The following is a 25,032-nucleotide window of genomic DNA, read 5'->3' as shown; positions in this document are numbered from 1 at the left end:
TTTCAAAACTTTTATTAACTTAATATCCTTCCACTTAAAAAAAAAAAAATATTAACAAAATTGTTTTAAAATAAATTAAATTTTATAAATTTTTTTTATCTGCCAAAATAATAATAAATTACTTATATTAATATCCTAATATATAAAGATTTATTAAATTAAATAGGTATCGGTTATTTATTTACGTGGAATAAAAATGAATATCCGTATAATTTTTATAAATAACTATTTTAATAATATTTTATCGTATTATTTGAAAAAAAAATAAAATATATTAAGCTAAATAATAGAATAATAATTTTAAAATTACAAAAGATTAAATATTAAAATTGACCTAAAACTAATTTATATAAAATTAATTTAGTTTCACTTATTTTTTAAAATGGATGTGATTGTTATCTTAAAAACAAAATCTTATTTTTGAAAAAGAGATTATATTTTCTATTACCTATTTATTTCCTTCAAAAACCCTAATGATATAAAGCTGCTCAGAATCTTTTCTCTCTGTTTCATTTTCTCTACTCGTTTTCTAAGCACTCAGATCTCTCTCTGAAGTTCGATTCTCTGCCTTCAAGCAGGTACTTGGTTTTTTCTCCTTCTACTTACTTCAATGTCGTGGTTCCTATTCTGTTTACTTGATCTGTAATATTGTGCCAAATGTTTGTTGAATGATCCATTGATAATTACCTATTTCGGTCAATCACGTTCTTCTTCTATATATATATATATATGTATATGATCTGTCTGTGTTAGGGTTTTGTGGGGCTTTATTTTTTATTTTTTTTTTTCGTTTAGGGCTTAGCGCTTTCGTAAACCATCGGCTATCCATTACTGTACTTTGGACGATTCGCCGACGATTTGCCCCTATCCTCTTCGCTCGTCGGCTTTCTGGTCGTGCACAGATTCCTTTCAACTCTCACCTGTATCGTCGTACTAGTCTACTGCGTGGTCGTCTATAGCAAGTGTTGTGTAGAATCTAACTGTTTTTGCATGTGTTTTCAAGCCCTCTCTGATGTTTAGGTGCATGTTTGAGGGATTGAAGTAGAGGAAGTCAGTTGTTGGAAGAGCGCATTACTGATTTTTTATTTATTAACTTTTTGAGGTTTTACTTGATTTTTCAGTTTCATTTGATATATAAAACCCTAAAGAAATGTTGCTTAAGCGATCCCTAAATGTCGGCTGGCTACTCAATTCTTTTATTATTTCTTGTAGGTTTTTTTTTAACAAAGTAAAATATAGATTTATTGCTTCTGTTATATTTCAGTCACATGTCTATTCGGCCTACAAAGGTTGTTGGTGATCTTTCTGGTACTGTTTATGTTTCACTGCATTGAGCAATGCTCATAGTATGCTCTAAATTATCTTGTAGATGGCGGCAACACAGGAAGCCAGTTCTTCCCCTGCTCCCAGTGCCCAAGTGGTTGGGAATGCTTTTGTTGGGCAGTACTATCACATCCTTCATCATTCTCCTCAATTGGTGCACCGGTTCTATCAGGATTCGAGTTTGCTAAGCCGTCCAGATGTCAATGGAGTGATGACAACAGTGACAAGCATGCAGGTAAACTTTTTTTATTTCGACATATCCACGATATTGCTACACATTCCATGGCTGGAGAATAGTTATCCTACCTTTATTTATTTTGTGTTTTTTGGAGCCAGGGATACGTATGAAGTTGTACCAATCTTGTGGTCATGCATTTTAGTTTTTATCCGAAACATTGCTTTATTGTGCATTTGGGATATTGGTACATGAGTGACACTTGTTGGGATATTTGGTTGCAAAATTGTTTATGGATGAAATGTTGGATTGTGTAAGTGCATAAAAATGATCACAGGAGGTGTAAGCGCAGGCCATCACTGTAATGAGGAATAATGTACTGTCGTTGTGGGGACTGGGTATCCTCTTGAAAATCATATTATATACAACATCATCTCCACAAATTTTTATTCCCCGCTTTGAAAAGAAGCATGCATTTATGTGTAAGATAAAAATTATATTAGTACTACAACAAACATGATCTATCTATAGTAATCAGGTACTGTTTGTGACATAATTCCAGAATGGCTATGATACCATTAGTCCGCTAATTATGCTTGTTAATTTAAAGATTTAGACATTGGCAAAATAGTAATCATGGTTGTGATTTTTGGTTTCCATAGAATGGGCTTCGAGTTTTGATGTTCGTTCATAGTTAATTGAAGTTGTATGTATCTTCACTAACTTTTTTCTGAACATTTCTTATTTTTATGGTCTGGAGATTCCTGGTTTCAATTTCATGTTTGGCAATTAAAGTTCAAATTGTGTTGTGACAGGCAATAAATGACAAGATCATATCGATGAATTATGGAGACTATACAGCAGAAATAATTACTGCTGATGCTCAGGAGTCTCATGAGAAAGGAGTGATTGTTTTGGTTACAGGATGCCTAACTGGCAAGGACAATTTGAGGAGAAAATTTTCCCAAACATTTTTTCTTGCTCCTCAGGACAAAGGCTACTACGTCTTAAATGATGTGTTGAGATATGTTGAAGAAACTGAACAGACCCGAAGCAGCTCTTCATCGGGTGATGCCATCAAAGAGAATATCACAACGGTTACTTCAACACCAGAACCAGGTGTATATTTTTGTCCTGGTACTATTCTATATGCATTATTGCAGAATTGTGAGATAGATCTCTGCTCCATTTACAGAACAATCTCATGCTCCCAATCATCTCACTGTGGAGCCTCCAGTGTCGCTGGAAGAGGAAGATATGAACAATGATCCTGAAGTTTGTGATCCTTCCAGTAATGATGAAGGATCTGTGATTGAAGAGGAAGAGGTTGTTGAAGCCCCACGTCCAAGTGAGCATGAAGTAGTTGTGACTGCTGACGCAGCCCCTGTTGCCCAAGAAGATGCTCCAAAGAAGTCGTATGCATCCATTGTGGGTTATTACTTTCTTCTCTCTGCATTTTTTTATGCCAATCTTGTCTTAGACATTGACTCAGCTGACTTAATCATACTCAGGTTAAGGTGCCGAAGACAGTATCTGGTCCTGTTTATGTTCCAACTTCTGCTGTAAGAGCAGCACCCCCTGCAAATCCTGATCATCAGTCGATTGGCCTTGTTAAACCTGCTCCAGTTCCTGATGTTTCTGCAGCAAATGGTGACAGTCTTCCTGAAAGTAGTAACCTTCATGAGGAAGGTGTGTGGGTTTGGGTGTTAATGAGCATGGCCTGTTCATGTTTTCTTTGAAATGTAATATTTTGCTAATACTGATTACAGCTGAAGGTCACTCCATATATGTACGAAACTTGCCATTTGATGCTACAGTTGAACAACTCGAGGAAGAGTTTAAGAAATTTGGGCCAATTAAGCGTGATGGTATCCAAGTTAGGAGTAATAAGGTCCTATACTAATAAAATTTCTTTTATTTTGTTCCAGCCCGATTTTTGTTTTTATTATTTTAACGATTTCTTTTTCATGCAGCAAGGTTTTTGTTTTGGATTTGTTGAGTTTGAGCAATTGAGCTCCGTGCATGGTGCACTCGAGGTAACAAAGATTACAGTGCACCTTTACCTTCTTAATGCAATCAGTTTAATATGTAGCTCTTCTATCATATCCTTCTCTTTGGTTGTTGATGGAGCATACTCTCTTCTGGATCTTGTAACTCATCTTTTCTATTTAGATTATATTATTGATCATTTTATGATTATTTTTATTTGATTTTGATTGTTGAATCGAACTTCATAGGTCGGACTTTGGAGTTTATGGTTTGTTTTCCCTGGTAAATAACTAAATTAGGATGCACTGAATCAGGAGTATTGTATCTTTGGTCTTTAGGATGTTTGTGCTGTATTATTTGGATTCTTTAAGGGTTCTTTTTTCTATACATATTTGTTTCTATCAATATGTTAGGCTTATACCTTGATGCATGACTCCAATTTTTAGTCTTGAGACTCGTGCCTTCTTTGGACCATAGGAAGCTTACGCCCCTATGAAAACACATTAAGGCTTAAAGTATCTTTGCCTCATGCAATGAATAGAAGAATAATATTAACTTGCCCCATTCTTAAATAATATAATCGTCTGAGTTGTGACAATTTGAACAATTACTACTTTTACTAGTTGGACTTTAAAAACATTGAATCCAAATATTTTTAAAGTAAGGCAATCCTTTTAATGATATTAGTATTGATATTCTTTTAGAGCTCTTGTTTAAAGTGGCAGCTGACATACCTTTGTATGACTATTTTGTTTAGTAATACTGGATGGTGCTTTTAATTAAAATTGAGGTTTGCACCTCACTTTCAAGAGTAAAAGTCTCGAGGTTGCCATTAGCTTTTTAAGACATTGGTTTCTGTCAATTATAATTGGTAAGAATTAATGATTTGTATACTGTACTTATATGGTTATATTTGTTCTCTTGCTTACTTTCCTCCTTGCCACCAGTATGTCTTACTAGAGTATTGGATGATCTTGTGTGTTTATATTCCTGTGTCTGTCTGATTTCTTTGATTTTTTCTTTTTATCATTTTATGTGTCTGGTGCCTCATTGACTACAAACATTAATTCCTTCCCTACCTTTTTGTTCTTTCATTAGCTAGTGATGTGATCTATACATGTTATTGATCCCAAAATTTGTTTAAATTGAATGTTCAGCCTGAAGAAATTAGGATGTTATTTTGAGCATTAAAAAAAATCAGTATCCTTAACATGACTCTTTAAACTATAGGTGCCGTTTTTATGTTTCACCATAGAATTCAAATTGATGTATATAGTTTCCACCCCTCTTTCCTTTTATAGGATAACAATTGATGGCAAATTTGAGATATTTGTAACTATAATATCTTGCATTTTTGGTATATTATGTGTGTCATAAGAGTTGCACCTTCATCATCAGGGGTGGTGAAAGACTTTCGATTCAACCTGGAGATCATAGATTCCGAGCTACTTGAAGTTGCTTGTCTATGATAAAAAATAAAATAAAAAATCTCAAGTTTTTTCTTGTCTAAATGTTGTACGGCTAAACAATAATTTTCAAGTTGAAGTTGGAGTCATTATATGCATGTAAAATACCTCATGATTTCTGAATTTAAATGTTGTAAGATGAAACAAGAGTTGACACTTTCTAGCTTGGTTGTTCATCTACTTTATGTTTTTGTTTTTCTCCTAAAGTTTGATAATACTGTTTGTTAAATCCTCCCTTTGGGTTTGATATTGTTGCGCTGACTTTTCTTAATACAATAACACTAGGCTTCGCCAGTAACAATTGGTGATCGTCAAGCTGTTGTAGAGGAGAAGAGGACCACCACTCGAGGTGAGCTGCCATTTGAAGTTTACTTTTTCCTTCCTTTCTTTCCTTTCATTGATACGTTAAGTGTGTGGTTGTTAGCGTTACATTTAATCTATATGAACTTTATAAGTGGAGGAACTTTTGAATTCTTTATCCAGTTGTGACAAGAGCTGATTGTGTTAATCAATTGATCTGTACAGTTAGCGGAGGTGGCAGAGGGAGATTCTCTACAGGAAGAGGAGGTGGTTTCCGCAATGATAGTTTCAGGGCAAGAGGGAACTATGGTGGTGGCAGAGGCTACGGGAGAAACGAATTCAGAAACCAGGGTGAGTTCTCAGGACGACCCCGAGGTTCAACTGGACGCAACGGGGAAGGTTATCAGCGGGCTAACCAAAATGGAGGTGGAAGGGGAGGAGGTCGTCAGGGTGGGGCAATCCGCACACCCATTACCGGTTGAAGGTTGAACAGTTAAGGAAGAATACGTTGACAATTTTTTGACAGTAAAATTGAGGATGAGCTCTACCACCTTTTTCTTCTTTTTGGAATTTTTCCCTCTTTGAATGTGGGCGGTTTGGGGGTTTGGGAAATGGTAGGATATTAATGCGGTAGAAGAAACTGAAGGTACTCCTTCAATTAATTAGTCATTTACATTTATGTGATAAGATAGTTTTGATTTATTTTTTTTTTTACCCCTTGATGCTTCATAAAGCTGTACGACGACGTTGAAGCTGTTTCGACGCAAGATCTTTTTGCTATTATTATTACTCTATTATTTTGGGGGTAATCTCTATCTCTATCTCTCTCTCTCTTTGCCTTCCCCATCTCCTTCCACCTTGATTTTTCTAGGACTGTTTTAGTTTTAATCAGGGTGGAGAGACGAAGTTGGGGGGCAATTATCTCTGTTTTAGGCTTAAACTTTGTATTTAAAGGTTGAAATTTCACAACTTTTTCCTCTTATTTTGCTTATCTCTTAGTTTTAAATTTTTTTGTCAATATCATACAATACAGGCTCCTGAATGGGTTTTAGTGGCGAAACAATTTGAAATTAGTGTCTAAAAAGGAAAGTATTGACAGGATTAGTGTTGTATTGATGTTTATTTGGAATGTAATATGATGTTGCTATTTTGATGATGTTAATGCTGAACTGGTTAGTGCTCTGTTTAAGTTAGAATACAATCAAACCATTTATTCATGTTCTATACGAAAAGGAGAGTTTTCATTCCCTATCAAATGACTTGATCTTGATCAATATCAGAGAATGGTAGAACCAATGTCAATATTACAAGGCATGCTAACGCTGAACCAATGTATTGTCTGTCCCGTGGAAGGAGATCGATAATCTGAACCAGGACGTCCGGGACATCGGAGGAGGAGTCCGGTGATGGATCAGCCTGATCGCCATTGCTCCTCACGTCAGTACAGAGGATGCAAAAACCAAGCTCCCTTTTTAAACTTTCACAATCCCTGTTTACCTATACTTCCAAAATTTTGGCTGGTAACCATCGTAAATTACGATTTTGCCCTTCTTGTTTTCTGAAACTGCCCCTGGCTGACTCCCAACCCCTTTTGGGCTTCTGATGCCCTATCACGGTTTTTATTTTTTAATTGGTTTATGTCCGAAATTCTAATAAATTTCTAAACCTTCAATCTTATTTCTAATAGGTCATTGTCAAGTTCTATACGAGACAGCTATAAATTAAATTTCAAATTATAAAGTGAAAATATGGGTGGCTTCAAATGTGGTGTTCTTGTTTGTTCTTGTTGTCCTTGCTCCTGCTCCATGGCTGCACCAAGAACATTGGCATGTACAATCAATCAATCTAAAACAACAAGAACATTGGCTTACTTCGTTTCACACTCGGCCCTAATTGGCTCAACAGACGCTGAAGCAGCCAAGTAAACAACAATGAACTCAACTGGGCATCGATTCATTTCAATCAAACACTACAATGGGGCACGATTATCTTGTAGGAGGCCGCTCAAGACGAAACAGACATTCGTCTATGGAGTCCCTAGTATCCAGAAAACCATCCTTTTTCAAATGTTACAAATGTGTTAAAAGACAAGCCAGAAAGTATACTTGATTGAAGACAGAATCCCTTCCAACTTCTCTGAACCTTTTTTCTTTTTTTCTTTTTTTCTTTTTTTTTTTTTTTTCCTTTTAATCTCATCAGTTTCTGCACTAAAATTGTCAATATCACACAAAAATGATACAGTGTAAGATTAGAGTCCAAAGATCGTTCAGCCAGTTACCAAGAACCCAGAAAAAATGTGCCTACCAAAACAAAATTCGTGTTGTTAACAGAGCTAAACTGTGCAAACTATCCTGTTGGCATTGTCCTAGTTACATAAGAAGAGGGGGGCAGTGTCATATTTGATGAACCTGTACACTTCTCAACTACAGAACGGGCAGCAAGAAAAGCAAGGCCATCTCTTTGAACCAACATTTGCAGCCGCTTTTGGAGATCCCTCTGAGCTCGATTCTTTTGGGGTCTGTGGGCATGAAGATGGCCGTGGTGATTCTGGCGTCCCCTCTTGCTTTGCATTCTCGAGATTTCCTCCCTTGAATGACATGCTTTTTCCTGCATCTCCTGTCAATCTTAAAATTTCGACATAAAAAACATTCAAATGTTTATTGAACTTCAGCTGCTATCAAGTGTTTTAATACTGTAGCTTCTCTCATTCATTTACAGCCTCAACTCAACCAATTAGTTTTGAAGAAAAATCTCAATGTTTAGAAGAACATAGAACACCAAAACCATTTTAGTTGATAAGGATTTGAGATTGCAGTGGCTTACATTGGAAACTGGAAAGATTTTGTGCTGCTTTCTGACTGAGGAGAAATGCTGGCTGACTGAGAAGACGACTCTGTTAGAGTGGAACCCGTCTTGCGTTGGTTTTCTGAGCTTTCTCTTATAACCTCCCTCATTGTTTCTGCAGCTCGTGCTTCAGTTGCTGCCATATCACCGTCGGGATGGGTGCCTATCAATCCATAGTCTGAAGGTCTCATAGCCAAATGCTGGGATACGTCAAGGGCTGATTCACCAGGCCTATATAGCTCACCTGATTTTCCCAGCCAACCCAATTGTTCTCTAGTAAAACTCATGTTTCCCATCTGAATGCTGAACAATGATTCATTTGAAGCAACACTCCATTCCATAGGCGCTGTAGATTTAGATCTAGAAAAGACCCGAGATGGAATTCTATATGAAATGGAAGTAGGATCATCAGTTCTATCCATGACTTGAATTGGAGGGTATTTAATAGCTGCCTCGCTGCCTGAGCCCAAGTCTATCCTATGCTTTGGAGTTACTGGTGTTCGTCGGTTGCTAGGCATAGAGCTGATGGGAACATCTTCATCACTGAAATCTACAACAAATCTGTTGAACTTCTCCATGCTTGGGGAGCTGGGATTGTTTGACAATAAGTTATCTGTAGCATCTCTTCCCTGTTTAAGCTTAATTTTATGTTTAGATTCAGATTCGAAGGACGAGGAAGTGGAAGAATAAGTTTGCAGATTTTTTCTACTTCCAAGATCGCCGGCTTCACCAGGTTTATTCAAATCTGGCTCCATAGCATTGCCATCTGTGTACTTTCCAGGCCTTTGGTGTTCAATCAAATGATCACGCAGGGAAGATTCATCACCACTAATAAACTGAAACTCATTGTTATCCAAAGAATCACTTGTACTACAAATGAAATCGCCGTTCCCAGTTACAATCAATTCAAAGGAGCTGTCAGTGGAGGAATAAGATGCCGAGGATAAGGAAGTGAGTAATTGACTTCTTGGAATAGACAGACCCACTTCGCCCGAATTGCTGATAGACTGTGTTTTAGATTCATCGGCCTCGATCCTTCGCCCAGATTCCATAGATAAAGATATCTGAATTATGTCCTCAGACACCACTTTTCAGTTTTCTTCGAGTCAGATGTAGCCTGAAGATTACCGCCTGTAAATACAAGAAAATGACCCTTTACGCGACTCCATTATAACTGGTTCTATGATCTATCACGCCGTAATAGCATATTTAACAGAAACAAGATATGGATAACTTTCACTAGCTCCATTTTATCGATGAACGATGGATCACATTGTGTTTAACAAAAGAAAAATGGAAGATGGGTTGGTTAGGAATCACGACTCGTTCACAAGATATTTGTCAACTTTGAGCATAAGCTCCTATAACTTTAGTTTGAGTTTCTCCAAAAGATCTCGTACCAATGACCCATAGAGATGTATTCCTGACTTGTAATTTCATGATTATTCCTTAAATTAGTCAATGTGGGATTCTCACGCAACAATCTTCCCTTCGAACAAAGTACACCAAAATAGTCTCTCTTGAGGCCTATGTAGCCCTCGAACAGCCTCCCCTTAATCAAAATTCGACTCCTTACTCTAGAGCCCTCAAACAAAGTACACCCTTTGTTCGACACTTGAGTCACTTTTTGATTACACCTTCAAGGCTAGCAACTTCTTTGTTTCACACTTGGAAGATTCTATTGGCATAGCTAAGTTTAAGTTAAGGGGATGACTCTAATACCATGGTAGGAATCATAACTCTCCACAATAGTATGATATTGTCTACTTTGAGCATAAGCTCTCGTGGCTTTACTTTGGGTTTCCCCAAAATGTCTCATACTAATGGAGATGTATTCCTTACTTATAATCCCATAATTTGGCTACTCCCTCCCAACAATCCTCCTGCCATTCATCTACGATCCGAATTTAATCCCCAGCCACGGAGATATTATTCAACGAATCTAGTACATGGAGATCTTTTGATGTAAGAGATTAGACAAACAGTAAACAGTATAGTTTCAGCACGCATCATTCAACAGTTTAATGGATGGCAGCCACAATTGAAGAATTTCCCCAACCAGTAGCTACCCTAGCCCTAAATCGAGAGATCTCAATTTCTTAAAACAATCTTCTAAATCGCGCAATAAAACTCAAAACCTAAACAGGAGAAAACAATATAAAAGCAAGAATCAGAGGATAAACGATACGTACGTCAAAGATATCCCAATCCCAAGTAGTGGAAAATGTAAAGTTCATAGAGACTGCCAGCCGGAGAGGTGGGAGAGAAGAGGCCTCCGACTGCCAGAAACAGCAGTCCCCGATCGGCAACGACGCAGAGGAAGATTAATGATCGGGAAAAAGAAAAGAGAACCAAATTCAGAAAATAATCCAATGGAATCGATCGAGAGAGAGAGAGAGAGAGAGAGAGAGAGAGAGAGAAAGAGACAGAGAGAGAAACAGAGAAGGGATGGAGGAAGAGAGAGAATTTAGGGGGGAAGAGAGAGAAAGAGAGTGAAGCTGGAAAATGGAGAGCGGGAAGGAAGTCATGAGGCGTCGCATTGTTTCAGCCGTTTCTTTCTCTTTGTTTCTCTTCCTAATAACCAACTTTTCCTCCCTTTCCCGCCCATTTCCCCAACTGTTTTTTCCCCCTTTCTCCACTCAAAAAAATTCAACATAAATTGAAATTTTATACAAATATAATCAAAATAACATAACCCACCAGAGTTTAGGTTAAATTTTGAGTTGACTCGAGTTCAGGTCAACTCTAGAACCTAATGATTGGTCGATTTATCTAACTTGTTCCAAATAACTACGAATAAGTTGATCGAGATCTGGGTTCTTTTAATTTTTTAACACCTCGACCTACGATACATTGCTTGAAGGAAAAAAAAGTTTGTTGCACGTGTTTATTTACTTCCATATAGTTAATTATGTTTTTTTTTATCGTATCTAGCTACTATTAATTTAATACGAACACTATCTCGTGACTAATAGTTAACGTTATCAGTGGTAGAAAGTTTAATTGAATTGTATCCAAAATTTAGATAATGTCGATACATATATACCTTAGTAGTTAAAACATTTTGTTGTTTATTGTCATGATTGGTCTTTTTTATCGAGTTATGTTGGCTTTTTGGCCCTTCATCTCACTTTAATTAATTTCAATCAATTAATTGATGTTTTGATGATAACAAACCTACTTTTTAATTATTAACTATTAGTATTTTGAACTGTCCACAGTATAAGGTCGGGAATAACAATTTCAACGACTTTTCAATTACTCAAATCAGAGCTAAAACGAAGAAATTACAGTTGAGACAACATACCCGACGTGATGATGTGGCAGCAAAATCAAAATGATGGACAAATCAAAATACATTTATGATTTTGGGAGAGTAACAAATTGTGGAGTTTTTCTTATTACTATATTTTTAAATAAAGTTATTTTTATTATTACAATATTATATTATTATATTATTATATTTTAAAATTTTGGTGGTTAATCCCATAGTTTTTATTATTATATTATTATTATATTTATAATAAATTTTAAATTATATTTGACCGTTACTTACATAACTTTTTATTATTATTATATTATATTACTATTTTGAAATAAATGAATTTGGAAAATTTTCTTATTTATTTACTTTTAATCTCCACCTTCCATTATTTCTAACACAATCCAAGGGTCAATATTCAATCCTACATTTTGCCTCTTTTCTTCTCTAATATAAACTCATCTCCCCCACATTTTAAAATACACAACTTACATACATTCTCCAATCCTCATTTGTTCAAAGTCTTCGTTGTTTGTTGCTCTCTCCAAGCTTACAAGTTTATTTCTTTTCATCTTATTCTTGAGAGCGATTATTATTGTATTGTGAGGAAATAGTTGTGAGTATCCCAAATTGTAAATCTACTGTTTGAGAGAGTTGTGGTGTGTTATTATCAAACTCAAATACTTGTATTGGTTTGATCCTGCGCCGTGGAAAGGATTGAGTTTGCTCTTGAACTCGTAAAAAGAGCGGTGTAGCGGTTTGACTCAGATCCGTGGAAAGAGTCGAGAAAGTTCTTTATTCAAATTTCCAAGAGGCGCTGGGGGAGTGGAGTAGGTCGAGTTTGATCGAACCACTATAAAACTACGGTGTCATTTTCTCTAACTTTTTTCTATTTAATTTCAAAATTATTATTGTGATTTATTGCATGTTCTACTTGATTATTGTTTTGACTTGAATTACTTTGTTATAGTAATTATCATATTCTACTTATTTGTAAAAAGTTTCATCATTAGAAAAATTAATCACGTTTAAACACTTTTATCGTTAAAACCCTATTCACCCCTCTCTAGGGTTGCCATACCGATCCAACAAGTTAAAGCTATGCTTATGAACGTGTTAATTTTACGATATTATTTAAATAATTCCATTTATTATCTACATTTCCTTTAGGGTAAATTTCATGGTAAAATTATAAATTATACAAATTTAGGGTACAAATTAGTAATGTAAGAAAATTAGGGTGAAATTTATAATTTGTCGAAAAGTTTTGAAATTCGCCTCCGAAGATATTTTTTCGTGTCGTTTTGTGCACCGTCATCGATCCATCTGACGGTCCGGATTTCTCCTGCTTCGCTCCATAAATTCTTTTTTTCACTTCTCATATTCGTTAAAAACCCCGGCTGTTCGTAAGTCATCCTAGGGTTTTAGCATCGCAACGAGAGAGAAGAAGGACAAGGTTCGTTCTCTAATTACCCGATCTTCTCTGTCTGTGATTTTCCATTACATGTTCTTTTGCCTTCTGTATATGCTTTGATGTTTGAATTGCTTCCGAAATCGTTGAAAATGTTCGTATCAAGTGTGTTGGACTTTTGATTGATGATCTCTTACTATCCTCCGAGTTATTTTTCCGGTGTATTAGATTTAGGAACTGGAAGAAATGATAGCCGCAAATAGGCGATGAGTCTTGTCTCTTTCTCGTGTTACGTATTCGAGCTTTTCATCACGGCCTCTTTTTCGTTCGCGTCTTGTTTTGGTTACTGGCTTTTATTTTATATCTCAACATGTTATGGTATACGAACGAGTCTTGGTGGTAAGGATCATATTGTTGAGTTTGAAATGTTCTTATCAACCACCAAATCGAGCTTATGCACGTTGGCGCTTAAAGGGATACTTATGAACGTTATTACGTACACAAGTGCCGCATTTCACTCCTTGCGAGTGTTCTATTTTTTACCTTCTCCTGTTCAGTTGTTTTGTAGTATGTTCTGGTGATGAGTTTGTGAAGTGTGTTGCGACAGTGCTCTGTGTACTCTAATTTGTCGAAAATCAAAGTGGAACATAATTTTAGGCTAACGGAAAAGCTTTCATTGCTGCCTCTGATGTTGAATCTTCGCCACTAATCTCTTTCAGGGTGCTTCAAAATGGCTTTCCTAAGTAAGGTTGGAAATATACTGAGGCAGGGTGCAAATAAGAGGACTGGATTAAATTTGCAGGCGCCCAGCTTGTCTATCTTTCAAGCTGTACGATGGATGTCTTCAATGCAGAGTTCAAAAGTTTTTGTCGGAGGTTCTATGTGATTTTTTTTTTTTTTTTTTTTTTTTTTTTTTTTTTTTTTTTTTTTTTTTCTGTTAAGAACATGTAAACGCCAATTTCTTTTTCTTTATCTCGTATTCATATGCATGTTTATGATGACAGGTATTTCATACAACACTGATGATCAAAGTCTGAGGGAAGCCTTTACTAAATACGGGGAAGTTATTGAAGGTATATCGCCATTCAACTGACTCATTTACAAGTTAAGTGTTGAAAACTATCTTAGAAGTATGTTCCCAATTACTATCATACCTTTACGCAACAAAATTGATATATTTAATAAACGCACTTTAGGAGACCAGAATCTGCATGAGGAATTCTGTCCCTTTCAAATATTTTCTGAAATTATGGCCGAGCAGGTGGCCTTGGGGAGGGGTGGAACTAGTGGATAGTGTCAAATCTGAAGTTTAGTAAAAATGTTGGTTTCCTTGTTTACCCTTCTTTTCTTTGCCCCCGTGATAGCTAGGGTCATTGTAGACCGCGAAACTGGAAGATCCAGAGGATTTGGATTTGTGACTTACACCTCTAGCGAGGAGGCCTCTAGTGCCATCCAGGCACTGGATGGACAGGTAATGATTCTGCTGTCAGCTTATTGTGATTAAAAAGGATAAAACATCATGTTATATTCATATGCCATAGTACACTATTGAGTTAATGCATCTCCGGATATAAAATGCTTCATGTCATTTGTCTGCTTTATTTCCTGTTTGACGATCGTGTCACTGTGTCAGTTGCATGAAGATTGTATCTTATGAATGCATTATGAGAGCTTGAAATTGCGGAGATATTAAAGCTAATAGCAGAGGCCATTCTCTATAATATTCTCAACAATTAAATTGTGTACTAATGTGAAGTGTTCTAGGAGCTGTAACGTTGATTGGTTATTTATTCTCAAGTACATATATATATATATATATATATATGTATGTATGTATGTATGTATGTATGTATGTATGTATGTATATTGGAGACTTATTGGCAGTCACTCCTCGTTCATGTTTTGGCACAGCTGTTCCTCTTTTATATTATCAAGGAAGCTGGTATCTTATGGTACAAGTTAATTAAAAAAATTTAGGCAAAAAAATAAAAAAAGAGGAAAAAACAACGTTTCAAAGAAAGATGAGTGATTATGTTGATTGTAATTTGGAGGCTTGTTCCATCTCCAAATCTATGAGAATGAATCAAATTTGAAATTAACTGACTAATTAATGGAGATGCAAGTTTTTAGTTGATTTGTATTGGTACTCAGTATTTGCTAAACACAAGATGTTTAATGGCTTAGTTGAATTATTGTTCACTTTTTCCCTTTCAAACAGGACCTTCATGGTCGTCGTGTGAGAGTGAATTATGCTAATGATAGAAGTCGTGGTATGGGTGGTGGCGGCTATGGTGGTGGCGGCTATGGTGGCGGTGGTGGTGGCTATGGTGGCGGTGGCGGTGGATATGGTGGTGGCAGCTATGGTGGCGGCGGCGGTAGCTATGGTGGTGGGGCTTATGGCGGTGGTGGCTCTGGTGGTGGAGGCTATGGCGGTGAGAGTGGAGGAGGTTTTGGGTCAGGATTTAGTGCTGGAGACAACTATTCAAGCAGTTTTGGCAGTGGTAGCCAAGGAAGCGGAGGAAATTATGGTACAGGTGGGAATGATGCTGGCTCCAACGCTGCTAGCAATTTTGCTAGTGGAAACACATTCGGCAGTGGAACTAGCGCTGGTTTTGATACCAATGTCAGCAACGGTGGTGGCGACTATTTTGCCAACAGTGGGTCTGATGCAAGCTCTGGGTTTGGAGGATACACTGGCGGGGATCAATTTGGCAGCAACGAAGCAGACACCCTGAATGCATCCGGAGATCAAGGCCTAGGGGAGCAACTGGAAGGAAATGATAGGGATGAAGATGACAACGCAGACGACTTCGCTAAAAGAGCCTAATAAAAATCATATGCATTATCCATAGTAGCTTCATCGCATTTTTGGTTATTGCCATGTAGATTTTCGCTACATTCTCCTGTGTTGAACACATCTACTTTGTTTGTATGTTGGACTTGCCTCAATGATCTCTGAATTTTTCTTCTATGCACTTTCAATTTAGTTTCTCAATGATAAATAAGTTTTGTCCGAGTACGATTAGGTACCATCTTCCTCTACCTTCTAGCTCTTACTCCTCTACCTTCTAGCTCTTATTCCGCATCCTTATAAAGAATGCTGATTTGAGTTTTTTTGTAGTCCGGTTGTTCTTCAGAGAAAATATCTCTATCTCTATTTAGTCTGACCGAGCTGGTGGTTTGTACCAGAATGCAGGTAAGCTTTCATCAGAATTGGAAATCACGTGAATAAAAAAGAAGCTCGTTGAAGAAAAGTAATAGTTGGTGGTATTATCGAGTCTTTTACACTAACGATTGTTCAGTATAGGTAGGGGAGGTGAGTTCTTGTATGTGGTATTCCATTTGAATCCCTCGTCGTCTTTATCCATTGAAAATAACCATCTTTGTGCATTTAGAACCACAGGAGAACCCATTCTGGTTTTCTCCACAATCTGCTTTATCAGCATCTCATCATCATAATCACTGCTTTCATCATCTACACCATTTGTCTGCTGACCCAGTGAGAAATGATCTTTCATTGTGCCAATCTTCTTGTGACAAACTTTCGTTTTCTCCTTAACAGGTACCCGACCGAGACTCATCGACCCATTTGTCCTCCCATTTGGGTATGAAAATGGACGACCAATAGTGGCGGTGTGGCTTTGCGGATGCTTGCCTTCATCAACTGGTGAAGGTGAATGCACAAGCTCTTCTTCGGAGTCGTCCATATCGATCAACTCATGATATGCCTCATTGTAGGCATCCAGAGCTTCTCCTGATAAGTTCATATCAAGAGGTTGAGAAGTTAGACTTTCTTCACTGGATGAATGTAGCATTTCACTTTGGGTGAATTCTTTCCTCGAATCAATCTTCTCGGCTTCGATGCATTGAAGTCTACTCTCACTGTCCTCAAGGGCTATTTCGAGCTCTCTCACACGCGCTTCAAGCCTTGATTGGATGACTTCGTGTAGTCGCACACTAAGCTCCCAAGGGGAAACCGTGTAGTTGCCCGAGGAAGTAATCTTACTTGCATCTTGATTTTGCTGAAACTTAGGATTTAGATCATTCATCATGTCAGCCCACAACACACCTTCAGAGAAATCTTCTGTGATTTCTTGATCAAGCTGCAAAATGAAATTGCTCTATATTAACACAAAACAATGGGTAGTACTATTCTATCTCAGAAGGAAAAGAAGAAAGATAAACGCTCAAGGACTTCAACACCATCAATCTAATACCTCCTCTTCAAGACCCTGGCAAGAATATGAAGACATATATACGCTGACTACAACACAGCCAAACATTTGAACTCTGAGAACAAATCTATATTCAAAAGAGCAAGATACACAACTTGTGAGATCCCCGTCGGTTGGGGAGGAGAACAAAACATTTTTTATAAGGGTGTCTGGAAACCTCTTCCTAGCAAACGCGTTTTAAAAACCATGAGGTGAAGCCCGAAAGGGAAAGCCCAAAGAGGACAATATCTACTAGCGGTGGGCTTGAACCGTTACAAATGGTATCAGAGCCAAACACCAAGCAAGGTGCCAGCGAAGAGGCTAAGCCTCGAAGGGGGGTGGACACGAGGCGATGTGCCAGCAAGGACGTTGGGCCCCGAAGGAGGGTGGATTGGGGTGTCTCGCATCGATTGGAGAAGGGAACAAGTGTCAGCGAGAACGCTGGGCCCCGAAGGGGGGTAGATTGTGAGATCCCAAAACGAAGCATTCTTTATAAGGGCGTGGAAACCTCATCCTAGCAGACACGTTTTAAAATCCTTGAGAGCCCGAAAGGAAAAGCCAAAGAGGACAATATTTGCAAGCAGTGGGCTTGAGCCGTTACACAACTCATAAGGAGTATCCACAAGAACAACTTTCAATTATATACTTAAGTTTGGAAAAAGAAAAAGAAGACTGCAGAGAAACAATGAAATCATGTGTAAACACACAAAGCAAAAATGTTCAACAAAAAACGCCGGTGTTTGTATTCATTCACATGCTTAATGATGCAATCAATAGACACGATTACCTCATGAAGATCATAAAATCCTTTATCCGTACTCGACGTATCGATATTTAGTCCCAACCTCTGAAGTTCTGCTTCAAGCTCAGCTTCAATTTTACTCAGAGATTCTGATCCCTCTTCAGCACTCTGTATGAATAATTCCTTATCATCAGATTTAGCTGAAGGAACAAGATTCTGTTCTTTCATACTGAACAAAGAATTCTCAGGTATGCCAAGTGATTCACAGTTCTCATTTGAAAGCTCCTTGACTGTCAGAAGAGTATCCCTCATCTCAAGCTCCTCTTGTAGATCTTGGACCAAGTTCTCAGTATCCTTTAATAACTCTTTGAGCTCGTCTATTTCACGCTTTTTCGCCATGAAAGATGATATTAAGCCGATCGAAATCCTGAGATAGAATAGAATCACTCGATCTGGTGACCAAAATAAAATTAAATTTAGGCACAATTTGTGAAATGGTAAGCAATTAAGAATGCTGATGATGAACACCAAGAAACAATCAAAAGCTTTACAGATACCAATTGCCCATACTTGGATCATCATAACATTACAATGGTTCAGAACAACCTTCAAGCAACCTGCTATAAAATTTTGAGACCTAAAGAGGTTTACGTTCGGAGCAACTCACCTAAGACTCTTATAATTCTAACAGTTATAAGACGTTTATTTCTAAGTTACCGAGTCGATTCTTGATAGAAACGAAATAATATTCTATTAAGCAAATAATTTAGTGAAACCATGGAGTTATCTCATTAAAGTTCACCTTTTGCACGGGCGAGCTTCTCGTTGTGCATTTGACTGGCACTGCTCGCTCCACATTGTCTTCCTCCTCCATTGATGTCTAGCATCTCAGCGGTCTTCAAAGACTGTCTTTTTGGAAGCAAAGGTATCCCATACACATCTTTGTTCTTTTCAGTAAAAGGCTCTTTATAGAAGTTACTTGCATCCAGATCAACCTGAACACGAAAAGAATCTCTAAAATCCTTGCCGATCCGGGTTCCATCTTTTACAACGAACCGCCTGATAGTTGATTTAGACGCTGACTGAAACGAATGTAGGATATACTCTTCCATTTCAATATGATCCTTGTAGAGATCAGACAGCACACAACTTTCTAGTGAACTAAGCGGTTGAATAAATCTCTGATTTGAATGTTTATGTCTAAGAGGACCTATTTTCGACATAGTAGGCTGAAAACAGCTCAGTTCACTAGAAGATGAACAAGGTAGCTGATCAGTCATATGATCATTCAAATAGCTCAATGATAATTCTAGTGGAAAATTGGACACGGGAAGACCATCATATTCCCGGTAATTCCCCAAATTTTCTGTCTTTTCGAAATCTAAACCACTAGTAGAAGCCACATTGAATCGACTCCGAACAGAATCTCTCCCATTCGAAACCTCTCGATCGGCAGCAAGAATATCTCCATGTGTTTTCGTTCTTCGTTTTGTTCGGTGGAAGGGATGATCCATAGATCCTACTTCCTCATTAGTAGACATCTGATACGAACTACTCCCATCTCCCAACAGTTTCTGCCAATACTTAGCTAAGTATCCAGCACCAGCGGCAGTTGCAGCTACCCAAAAGTTCATTTCAGCACGCTCCCTTCCACAATCAAACGATGCAAACAAAATTCCAAAATGCTAATCTTCCCTTTTGTTCTAACTCCCATAATCAGACACAAGAGACGCCAATGTCCATCAATACAGCAAGCCCAATTCTTCCCAAGATTACATTCAGTAAACCAAACTAGCAAGTCCCATTTCCACATAAAATCAACTTGATACTCAGAAGGGGTACCTGGGTGACATCTTAACCGTGAAAGTAACGAGCCAGCAGCCTCAAACACGAGATGAAACAGACTTAAATTTCTTGGCAGCAAGAACTAACAGTGTAAATTACTCCTAAACCTAGAAGAAACAAACGATCTGACAATGAGCAGACGGAAGGACTGAACAGAACAAATATAAAGCCAGAGGCCGCAATTACTTCACAACCTCTAGACAATTAACGTGCATCAAAGAAACAATCAACACCACCGAGAAGCCATTTGTTAGTAGACGTCCAATTTTAACAATACACAATCGAAAGCAGCTCAAAAAGACAAAAAAAAAAAAAAAAAAAACACAGAAAAACCCACAACCCACCAACAAAGAGGAAAAACTCTCAACCCCCAACAGACGGTTCGTGCAAATCAAGAAAGAAATACCCATTCGAGAACAGCCCCTCTGCCGCAGAACCCATCAACGGAATTGCAAATTCGCATAATCAACAGAATGAACACGAAGCTGACAAAATGGTAGAAGAAGCTTGAAGAACAGGGTGACGAATGGGTCTAAAAAATTGTGATCCCGAACGAGATCGAAAAATCTGGAGGTCCCAGACCAGCGAAACAATGTGAGCTTTTGAAGGTGTCGTTATCGTCGCCGCCACGGTTGTTGGAATGGCTTGGAAGATTAAGACCCGCTGCTCCGTTATCTACTAAGATAACCAAGGGCCAGTATACAAGTACATGTACAAATTATAAATTTCCTTTTCCAGATTTATAAAAAAAATGTATTAAACAATTATCTATTTTTCCTTTTATTTAAATAACGTAATAGTTTATTATTGACTTAGATTAGTTATAATGATTTTAAAAAAAAAAACTTTCTTTCAAAATATTTGTTTAAGAAAATAACATTATTAATTTTTTCCGGCTAATTTATAAAAATTAATTATGTAAATAATTTTAACATCTTCTATATTCTTAAAATAATATCGATTTTTTAAATAAAATTAATTATTAGAAAAAATAATTTTTATACCATATTTAGAAGGCCACTTCATAATATTTAGTGGATTTTTCACATGAATTTCACCGTTTCCAATACAAACATTAGCAAATAGAGTGAATGTTCCTTTCCAATCCAATAAATAATAATAATAATAATAATAATAATAATAATTTAAAGATGAGATGTTATTATTATAAACTATTTATATATTAAGACAATGCCACAAATAGAATTTTCTAAATACAATCATAAAAGATGATCTCAAAATATATAGAAAAAAAATATTCATAATTTGTTGAAATATTTTATGATGAATTAATATAATAATTATATATATAAAGAATTTGTTAGAAGTGATAAAGAAAGTGTATATTAAAAGTGATAAAAATATAATAATTGGCGGGAAATGGACCGACAATTACAAAAAGGGCATTGGTTTTTTTGGAAAGGGAATAAAAATGAAGGGTTAAAAAAGGAAAAAAAGGTGCTAATTAGGCAAACAGATGACTGATTAAGAAGCAAACCTACCTTTTATAAACTTTATTGATTTAGAAAGAGGATTATAAAATGATTAAGTTTAAAGTTTGATCATTGGATACAAATCATTCAAATATTACTTTTTAATAAAAAATTTACGTATCAATTTTATCAGTATACTTTTAAACCGACTTTTGCCCATCATATAATTTAATGGAATTAAGCCGATCTCAACTAATATGTTTAAATTAATTGAATAATAAAACAATTTACATAGTTTTTTTTTTTTTTTTTTTTTTTTGTCAACAATAAAATGCCAACAAAGGATATTAATTAATTTGAGGATGAAAACATGAAAGAAAGAAGCTGAGGTGTCATTAATGACCCACAAAAGGAAAACGCAAGAGGTCATAGGAGACATTGACCAGTGAGAGGGTCCTTTGTAACTTTCATAAGAGCCATTGCTTATTGGTTGGTTGATGAAGTAAACAATCCAGATAGATACAAGCGTTACATTAATTGTTATATAGACCCACAAGGTCGATTCTGTAACATCACCCCGTAAATAAGTGTATTTATGGATTTTTTTTAATAAAAATAATTTTAAAAATTAAATTATAAATTTAGTAATTCAATCATCCCTAAATTATCAAATTTATATGTAATAACACTAGTATGTCAATTTCAAAACAAGACCAATTTATCACAAAATTAAAAGTTTTAAAACTAAACAGCACAAACACAAACCAAGTGACATTTTTCACATGCATCCTCGAATAATGCTAAGATTAGTCAAGGGCAAAAAGTTCATATCTTTACTCATAAAGATAAAAGAAACAGCAACTTTTTTCGTATAGGAACTTAGCTCAAGACGGTAGACATGTTGAAGATTGTTGGGAGGGAACCCCACATTCGTTAATTAAATGAAAGATGAAAGATCATGAATTTATAAGTAAGGAATACTATCTCTTTTATTAGTTAGTATGAGGCGTTATAGGAGACCAAAGTTTTTGTATTTATATGTACTTGGTTAGATGGTCATTGATTTGACTACAAACTACAGTATTGCATATGTTTTTTAAACCTAGTTGGTTGCAGGAAGCATTGTAGCAGGAGTTATCCTTTCATGGAGGAACCCATCTTGTTTGTGATTTTCCAAGAATTAGTAGCTGTCTGTCCAATGTCTATCCAACAAAGCAACTGAAAAAACGGTAAAGCCAGTTTTCTCAGCTCAACTTTTGTATGTGTGTCAAAGATTCTATTTGAAATTCTGCACCATCCATTGATCATGAGGTGATAATATTTCAGATAATAGGGGAAATTTTGCTAACCCAAAGTGCCCACACAGAAACACAAAAGCAGAAATATGAACTCCTAACAAAAAAAATCCTTCATATCTTTTCTTGGAAGTATTTTCGATCTTGTTTGTACCAGGTGAAAGTCTTGAAGGTACTCCTACTTTACTTTCCTTTTGCTTTCAAATTTAGAGGAGATGAGAGCAACGACATCAAATATGAGTATTTGACAACACTTGTATGTTTATCATGTATTATATGCAGGCAAGGACTTAATTCAGGAAAAGTTTTAATTCTCCAATTGAGCAAACCAGAGAGATTCAAGTACCGAAGTGGAATGTATGTATTAATTCAATGCCCTCAAATCTCCCCATTTGAATGGTAATACGTCCTAATGAGTTTCAGTCTTCTAAGTTCTAACAGCTATTCTCATTGATTCTTCACCATAAGAAACGCACCTCAGCGTGCATATCAGAAATCTGGGAGATTGGAGTAATGAGCAGTACAGCCTGTTTCACAAGGTAATTGTTGAAGGTGATTGGTGGGAGGGTTAAAATTTTACATTTATCTTAAAGCACCATCTTTCTTGCGCTATGGTTTAGTTCGTATAGATAATAAGTAAATAAAGTGTGATTTTTCATGAGAACTTAGATTATGAAGGAAAGAAGAGAGAGCTGATGTAAGTACTAGAAACATTCTCTTGGACTAGGTTGAGCATTCTAAATTACTGCATAGAGGTAAAAAGGAGTCATGATCAGGCCCAATCTCAATTATACAATATGATTTATAGGGAATATCTCTTGGTTCAAAGGAGTACCCAAAAATATTCATTGATGGACCCTACGGTGCTGCTTCTCAAGACCATGTCAAGTACAACCATGTGGTGCTAATTGGCCTGGATATTGGAGCCACACCCTTCATGAGCGTCCTAAAATATGTTCTAAACAGGTTAACTGAGACATGTGATGGTCATGTAAGACTTCGTCCCCCTATGATTTGATTTCTTCAATATTCTTCCACAACTTACCACCAACAAAGTTTGACTGTTAGACTGACAATGGAAGAGGCAGCCTAAGTACATCCAAAATTTATCTCTACTGGGCAAGAGAGCAAAGCTCCTTTGATGGGTTTAAAGATTTCATGAACGATTTAACACTTTCAGACCAAACTCAGGTAAAAGCCATATTACTAAATACTCTAGTCCTGCAAAATATGTTTTGAGATCTGCTGATTTGCATCTTGTATATTTAAAGCATTCTAATGTCATGATGCTCTTAGTCAGCTGTAGAGATGCACAATTTCCTCACTAGTATATATCATGAAGGGGATGTAAGGTCTGTTCTAATAAGAGCAATTCAAGCCCTGCATTATACTCGAAGGGGCATCGACATTGTCTCCAAAACTCCTGTAAGTTTCCATTTACACTGCCTGAATCTAAGATAAAGTTATACCAATGGCTAGCTTACCTTGTCTAAGAATTGAAAAAGGAATATCTAATTCCCATAATTTCCTGTTCTAAAATAAACAAACTCACTTAGGATCGCACAACTCACACACTCGATCTAGATGAAAAACAAAACAGAAGTAAATGGAAAAATATACAAGGAGACACCGGAATGTAAAACTCTACGGCGGTTAGGATTTATTTATAGATGACTTCAAATAGTTACGGATAAGATAATAGAGAAGGTGGTTTGATTCTGAACAAGGGTTTTCTACAGTGGTCCTTCGGCATTGGCAAGAGAACTGAAGGGGCTATGCACCAAGTTCTCCACCAAAACCTCAACTAGATTTGTATTCAATAAGGAGAATTACTAGATTAACATTGTTTTTCGAGTACAACAGCCAAATTAATAGGTACTACTTCACTCCAGCCAGAAATCATTCATAATAAATTGGTATATGCATGTGTACTATTTCAATTGTAAATTGAAATAAGTTGAAATTGCACCGCTTCCGCTGGTGGAAATGAATTATATCATTACGGTGTATTAATTCACTCCAGCCTCGTCCCTATTAGTATCTAAAGCGGCTTAAGCGACGTTATCTCATATGCACTGATATATCAGTAAGTTCAAACAAATTTCAAGACATGGAATAAACTGAAAACAAAAAGAAACCAACTAGAAGTTCGATGAATGGTAAATTACTAAGCTCGGGCAGAAGAAACGTACCGAAGGCACCATCCAGACAATACGCTTCAATGTGCATCTCGTAATCATCAACCCAACGCTGCTCAGACAATCGCTTCTGACATATACCATAATACAACAAGAAGCATCACTAACCGGAAATAAAATAAAACAAGTAGAAGCGTGTTCAACTCTGGGAGTTCATTTATGCAAATAATAGTTAAGAATCAGACGGATCCAATTAATCAACAATATAATCAGCTAAAACGGCCGGATGATTCTCCGTCCAATACGAAATCGCTCAATCGCTATTTAGGAAGACGATGAATAAGCTATAAGCTTCATGTAAAATTGAAAAGTTTAATTCATGCGATGGAGACATAGGGATGCTACCTGTTACTGCGAGACGCACGAACATTCAGCCGAAGTTCAACTCAAGCAATTCAAATGCAGCAGCGGTGTAATGGCGTAGAGAGCAGAGCAGATAACTGAGGGCCACCCGCCGAAGCGCGCGATTTTTCTATTGTGAAATGTCCCGCCATAAATAAAATGGGTAAAAAAGTTCGTAATCTTAAATAGAATT

At 36.7% G+C, this 25,032-nt stretch overlaps 4 protein-coding genes across 8 annotated transcripts; 2 read left to right on the top strand and 2 right to left on the bottom strand.

Annotated features, from left to right (window-relative positions):
* Positions 1-424: 424 nt before the first annotated feature.
* Positions 425-6,235, top strand: LOC111780113 (nuclear transport factor 2). 2 transcript variants are annotated; one of them, XM_023660406.2, is made up of 10 exons: positions 435-578; positions 796-891; positions 1,370-1,558; positions 2,314-2,617; positions 2,694-2,926; positions 3,010-3,187; positions 3,268-3,389; positions 3,472-3,534; positions 5,239-5,302; positions 5,479-6,235. In XM_023660406.2, the coding sequence occupies exons 3-10, from the start codon at positions 1,370-1,372 to the stop codon at positions 5,733-5,735; spliced, it is 1,410 nt and encodes a 469-aa protein (XP_023516174.2). In that variant the 5' UTR covers positions 435-578; positions 796-891; the 3' UTR covers positions 5,736-6,235. The 2 variants fall into 2 exon arrangements, with proteins under 2 accessions (XP_023516173.2, XP_023516174.2); XM_023660405.2 differs by lacking the exon at positions 796-891 and having other exon boundaries at positions 425-578.
* A 731-nt stretch (positions 6,236-6,966) lies between these two features.
* On the bottom strand, positions 6,967-10,498 carry LOC111780597 (uncharacterized). 2 transcript variants are annotated; one of them, XM_023661039.2, is made up of 3 exons: positions 10,290-10,498; positions 8,077-9,228; positions 6,967-7,869 (listed from the first exon to the last, which is right to left on the bottom strand). In XM_023661039.2, exons 2-3 carry the CDS (start codon positions 9,147-9,149, stop codon positions 7,677-7,679), a joined length of 1,266 nt encoding a protein of 421 aa, XP_023516807.2. In that variant the 5' UTR covers positions 9,150-9,228; positions 10,290-10,498; the 3' UTR covers positions 6,967-7,676. The 2 variants fall into 2 exon arrangements, with proteins under 2 accessions (XP_023516807.2, XP_023516806.2); XM_023661038.2 differs by having other exon boundaries at positions 6,981-7,877; positions 10,290-10,497.
* Positions 10,499-12,663: 2,165 nt separating this feature from the next.
* Positions 12,664-15,789, top strand: LOC111780026 (uncharacterized). The gene is made up of 5 exons (XM_023660281.2): positions 12,664-12,815; positions 13,490-13,645; positions 13,775-13,843; positions 14,135-14,241; positions 14,989-15,789. Exons 2-5 carry the CDS (start codon positions 13,501-13,503, stop codon positions 15,595-15,597), a joined length of 930 nt encoding a protein of 309 aa, XP_023516049.2. The 5' UTR covers positions 12,664-12,815; positions 13,490-13,500; the 3' UTR covers positions 15,598-15,789.
* Positions 15,790-15,995: 206 nt separating this feature from the next.
* Positions 15,996-25,002, bottom strand: LOC111780025 (uncharacterized). Of its 3 annotated transcripts, XM_023660280.2 has the most exons (5): positions 24,843-25,002; positions 24,492-24,567; positions 18,529-19,678; positions 17,772-18,178; positions 15,996-16,873 (listed from the first exon to the last, which is right to left on the bottom strand). In XM_023660280.2, exons 3-5 carry the CDS (start codon positions 19,358-19,360, stop codon positions 16,058-16,060), a joined length of 2,055 nt encoding a protein of 684 aa, XP_023516048.2. In that variant the 5' UTR covers positions 19,361-19,678; positions 24,492-24,567; positions 24,843-25,002; the 3' UTR covers positions 15,996-16,057. The 3 variants fall into 3 exon arrangements, with proteins under 3 accessions (XP_023516048.2, XP_023516045.2, XP_023516047.2); XM_023660277.2 differs by lacking the exons at positions 24,492-24,567; positions 24,843-25,002 and adding an exon at positions 19,916-20,275; XM_023660279.2 differs by lacking the exons at positions 24,492-24,567; positions 24,843-25,002 and adding an exon at positions 19,978-20,275.
* Positions 25,003-25,032: the final 30 nt, after the last annotated feature.

Source organism: Cucurbita pepo, chromosome 18 (assembly GCF_057944985.1).
Source record: "Cucurbita pepo subsp. pepo isolate OVF chromosome 18, ASM5794498v1, whole genome shotgun sequence".
Classification (NCBI taxonomy): Eukaryota; Viridiplantae; Streptophyta; class Magnoliopsida; order Cucurbitales; family Cucurbitaceae; genus Cucurbita; species Cucurbita pepo.
The sequence above is the reverse complement of the archived record's forward strand: the minus strand, read 5'-3'. Positions and strand labels throughout refer to the sequence as shown.

What these genes read in the sequence shown, in the direction of transcription:
- LOC111780025 (XM_023660280.2), bottom strand. Translation starts at nt 19,360, where the DNA reads ATGAACTTTTGGGTAGCTGCAACTGCCGCTGGTGCTGGATACTTAGCT. An exon ending in GAAGCTCGCCCGTGCAAAAG is followed by an intron (nt 18,179 to 18,528) that starts GTGAACTTTAAT and finishes TTTGGTCACCAG; the next exon opens with ATCGAGTGATTCTATTCTAT. An exon ending in GATTTTATGATCTTCATGAG is followed by an intron (nt 16,874 to 17,771) that starts GTAATCGTGTCT and finishes TTCATTTTGCAG; the next exon opens with CTTGATCAAGAAATCACAGA.
- LOC111780113 (XM_023660405.2), top strand. Translation starts at nt 1,370, where the DNA reads ATGGCGGCAACACAGGAAGCCAGTTCTTCCCCTGCTCCCAGTGCCCAA. An exon ending in CAACAGTGACAAGCATGCAG is followed by an intron (nt 1,559 to 2,313) that starts GTAAACTTTTTT and finishes GTGTTGTGACAG; the next exon opens with GCAATAAATGACAAGATCAT. An exon ending in TAGTAACCTTCATGAGGAAG is followed by an intron (nt 3,188 to 3,267) that starts GTGTGTGGGTTT and finishes TACTGATTACAG; the next exon opens with CTGAAGGTCACTCCATATAT.
- LOC111780026 (XM_023660281.2), top strand. Translation starts at nt 13,501, where the DNA reads ATGGCTTTCCTAAGTAAGGTTGGAAATATACTGAGGCAGGGTGCAAAT. An exon ending in TTCAAAAGTTTTTGTCGGAG is followed by an intron (nt 13,646 to 13,774) that starts GTTCTATGTGAT and finishes TTATGATGACAG; the next exon opens with GTATTTCATACAACACTGAT. An exon ending in TCCAGGCACTGGATGGACAG is followed by an intron (nt 14,242 to 14,988) that starts GTAATGATTCTG and finishes CCTTTCAAACAG; the next exon opens with GACCTTCATGGTCGTCGTGT.
- LOC111780597 (XM_023661038.2), bottom strand. Translation starts at nt 9,149, where the DNA reads ATGGAATCTGGGCGAAGGATCGAGGCCGATGAATCTAAAACACAGTCT. An exon ending in AAATCTTTCCAGTTTCCAAT is followed by an intron (nt 7,878 to 8,076) that starts GTAAGCCACTGC and finishes CGAAATTTTAAG; the next exon opens with ATTGACAGGAGATGCAGGAA.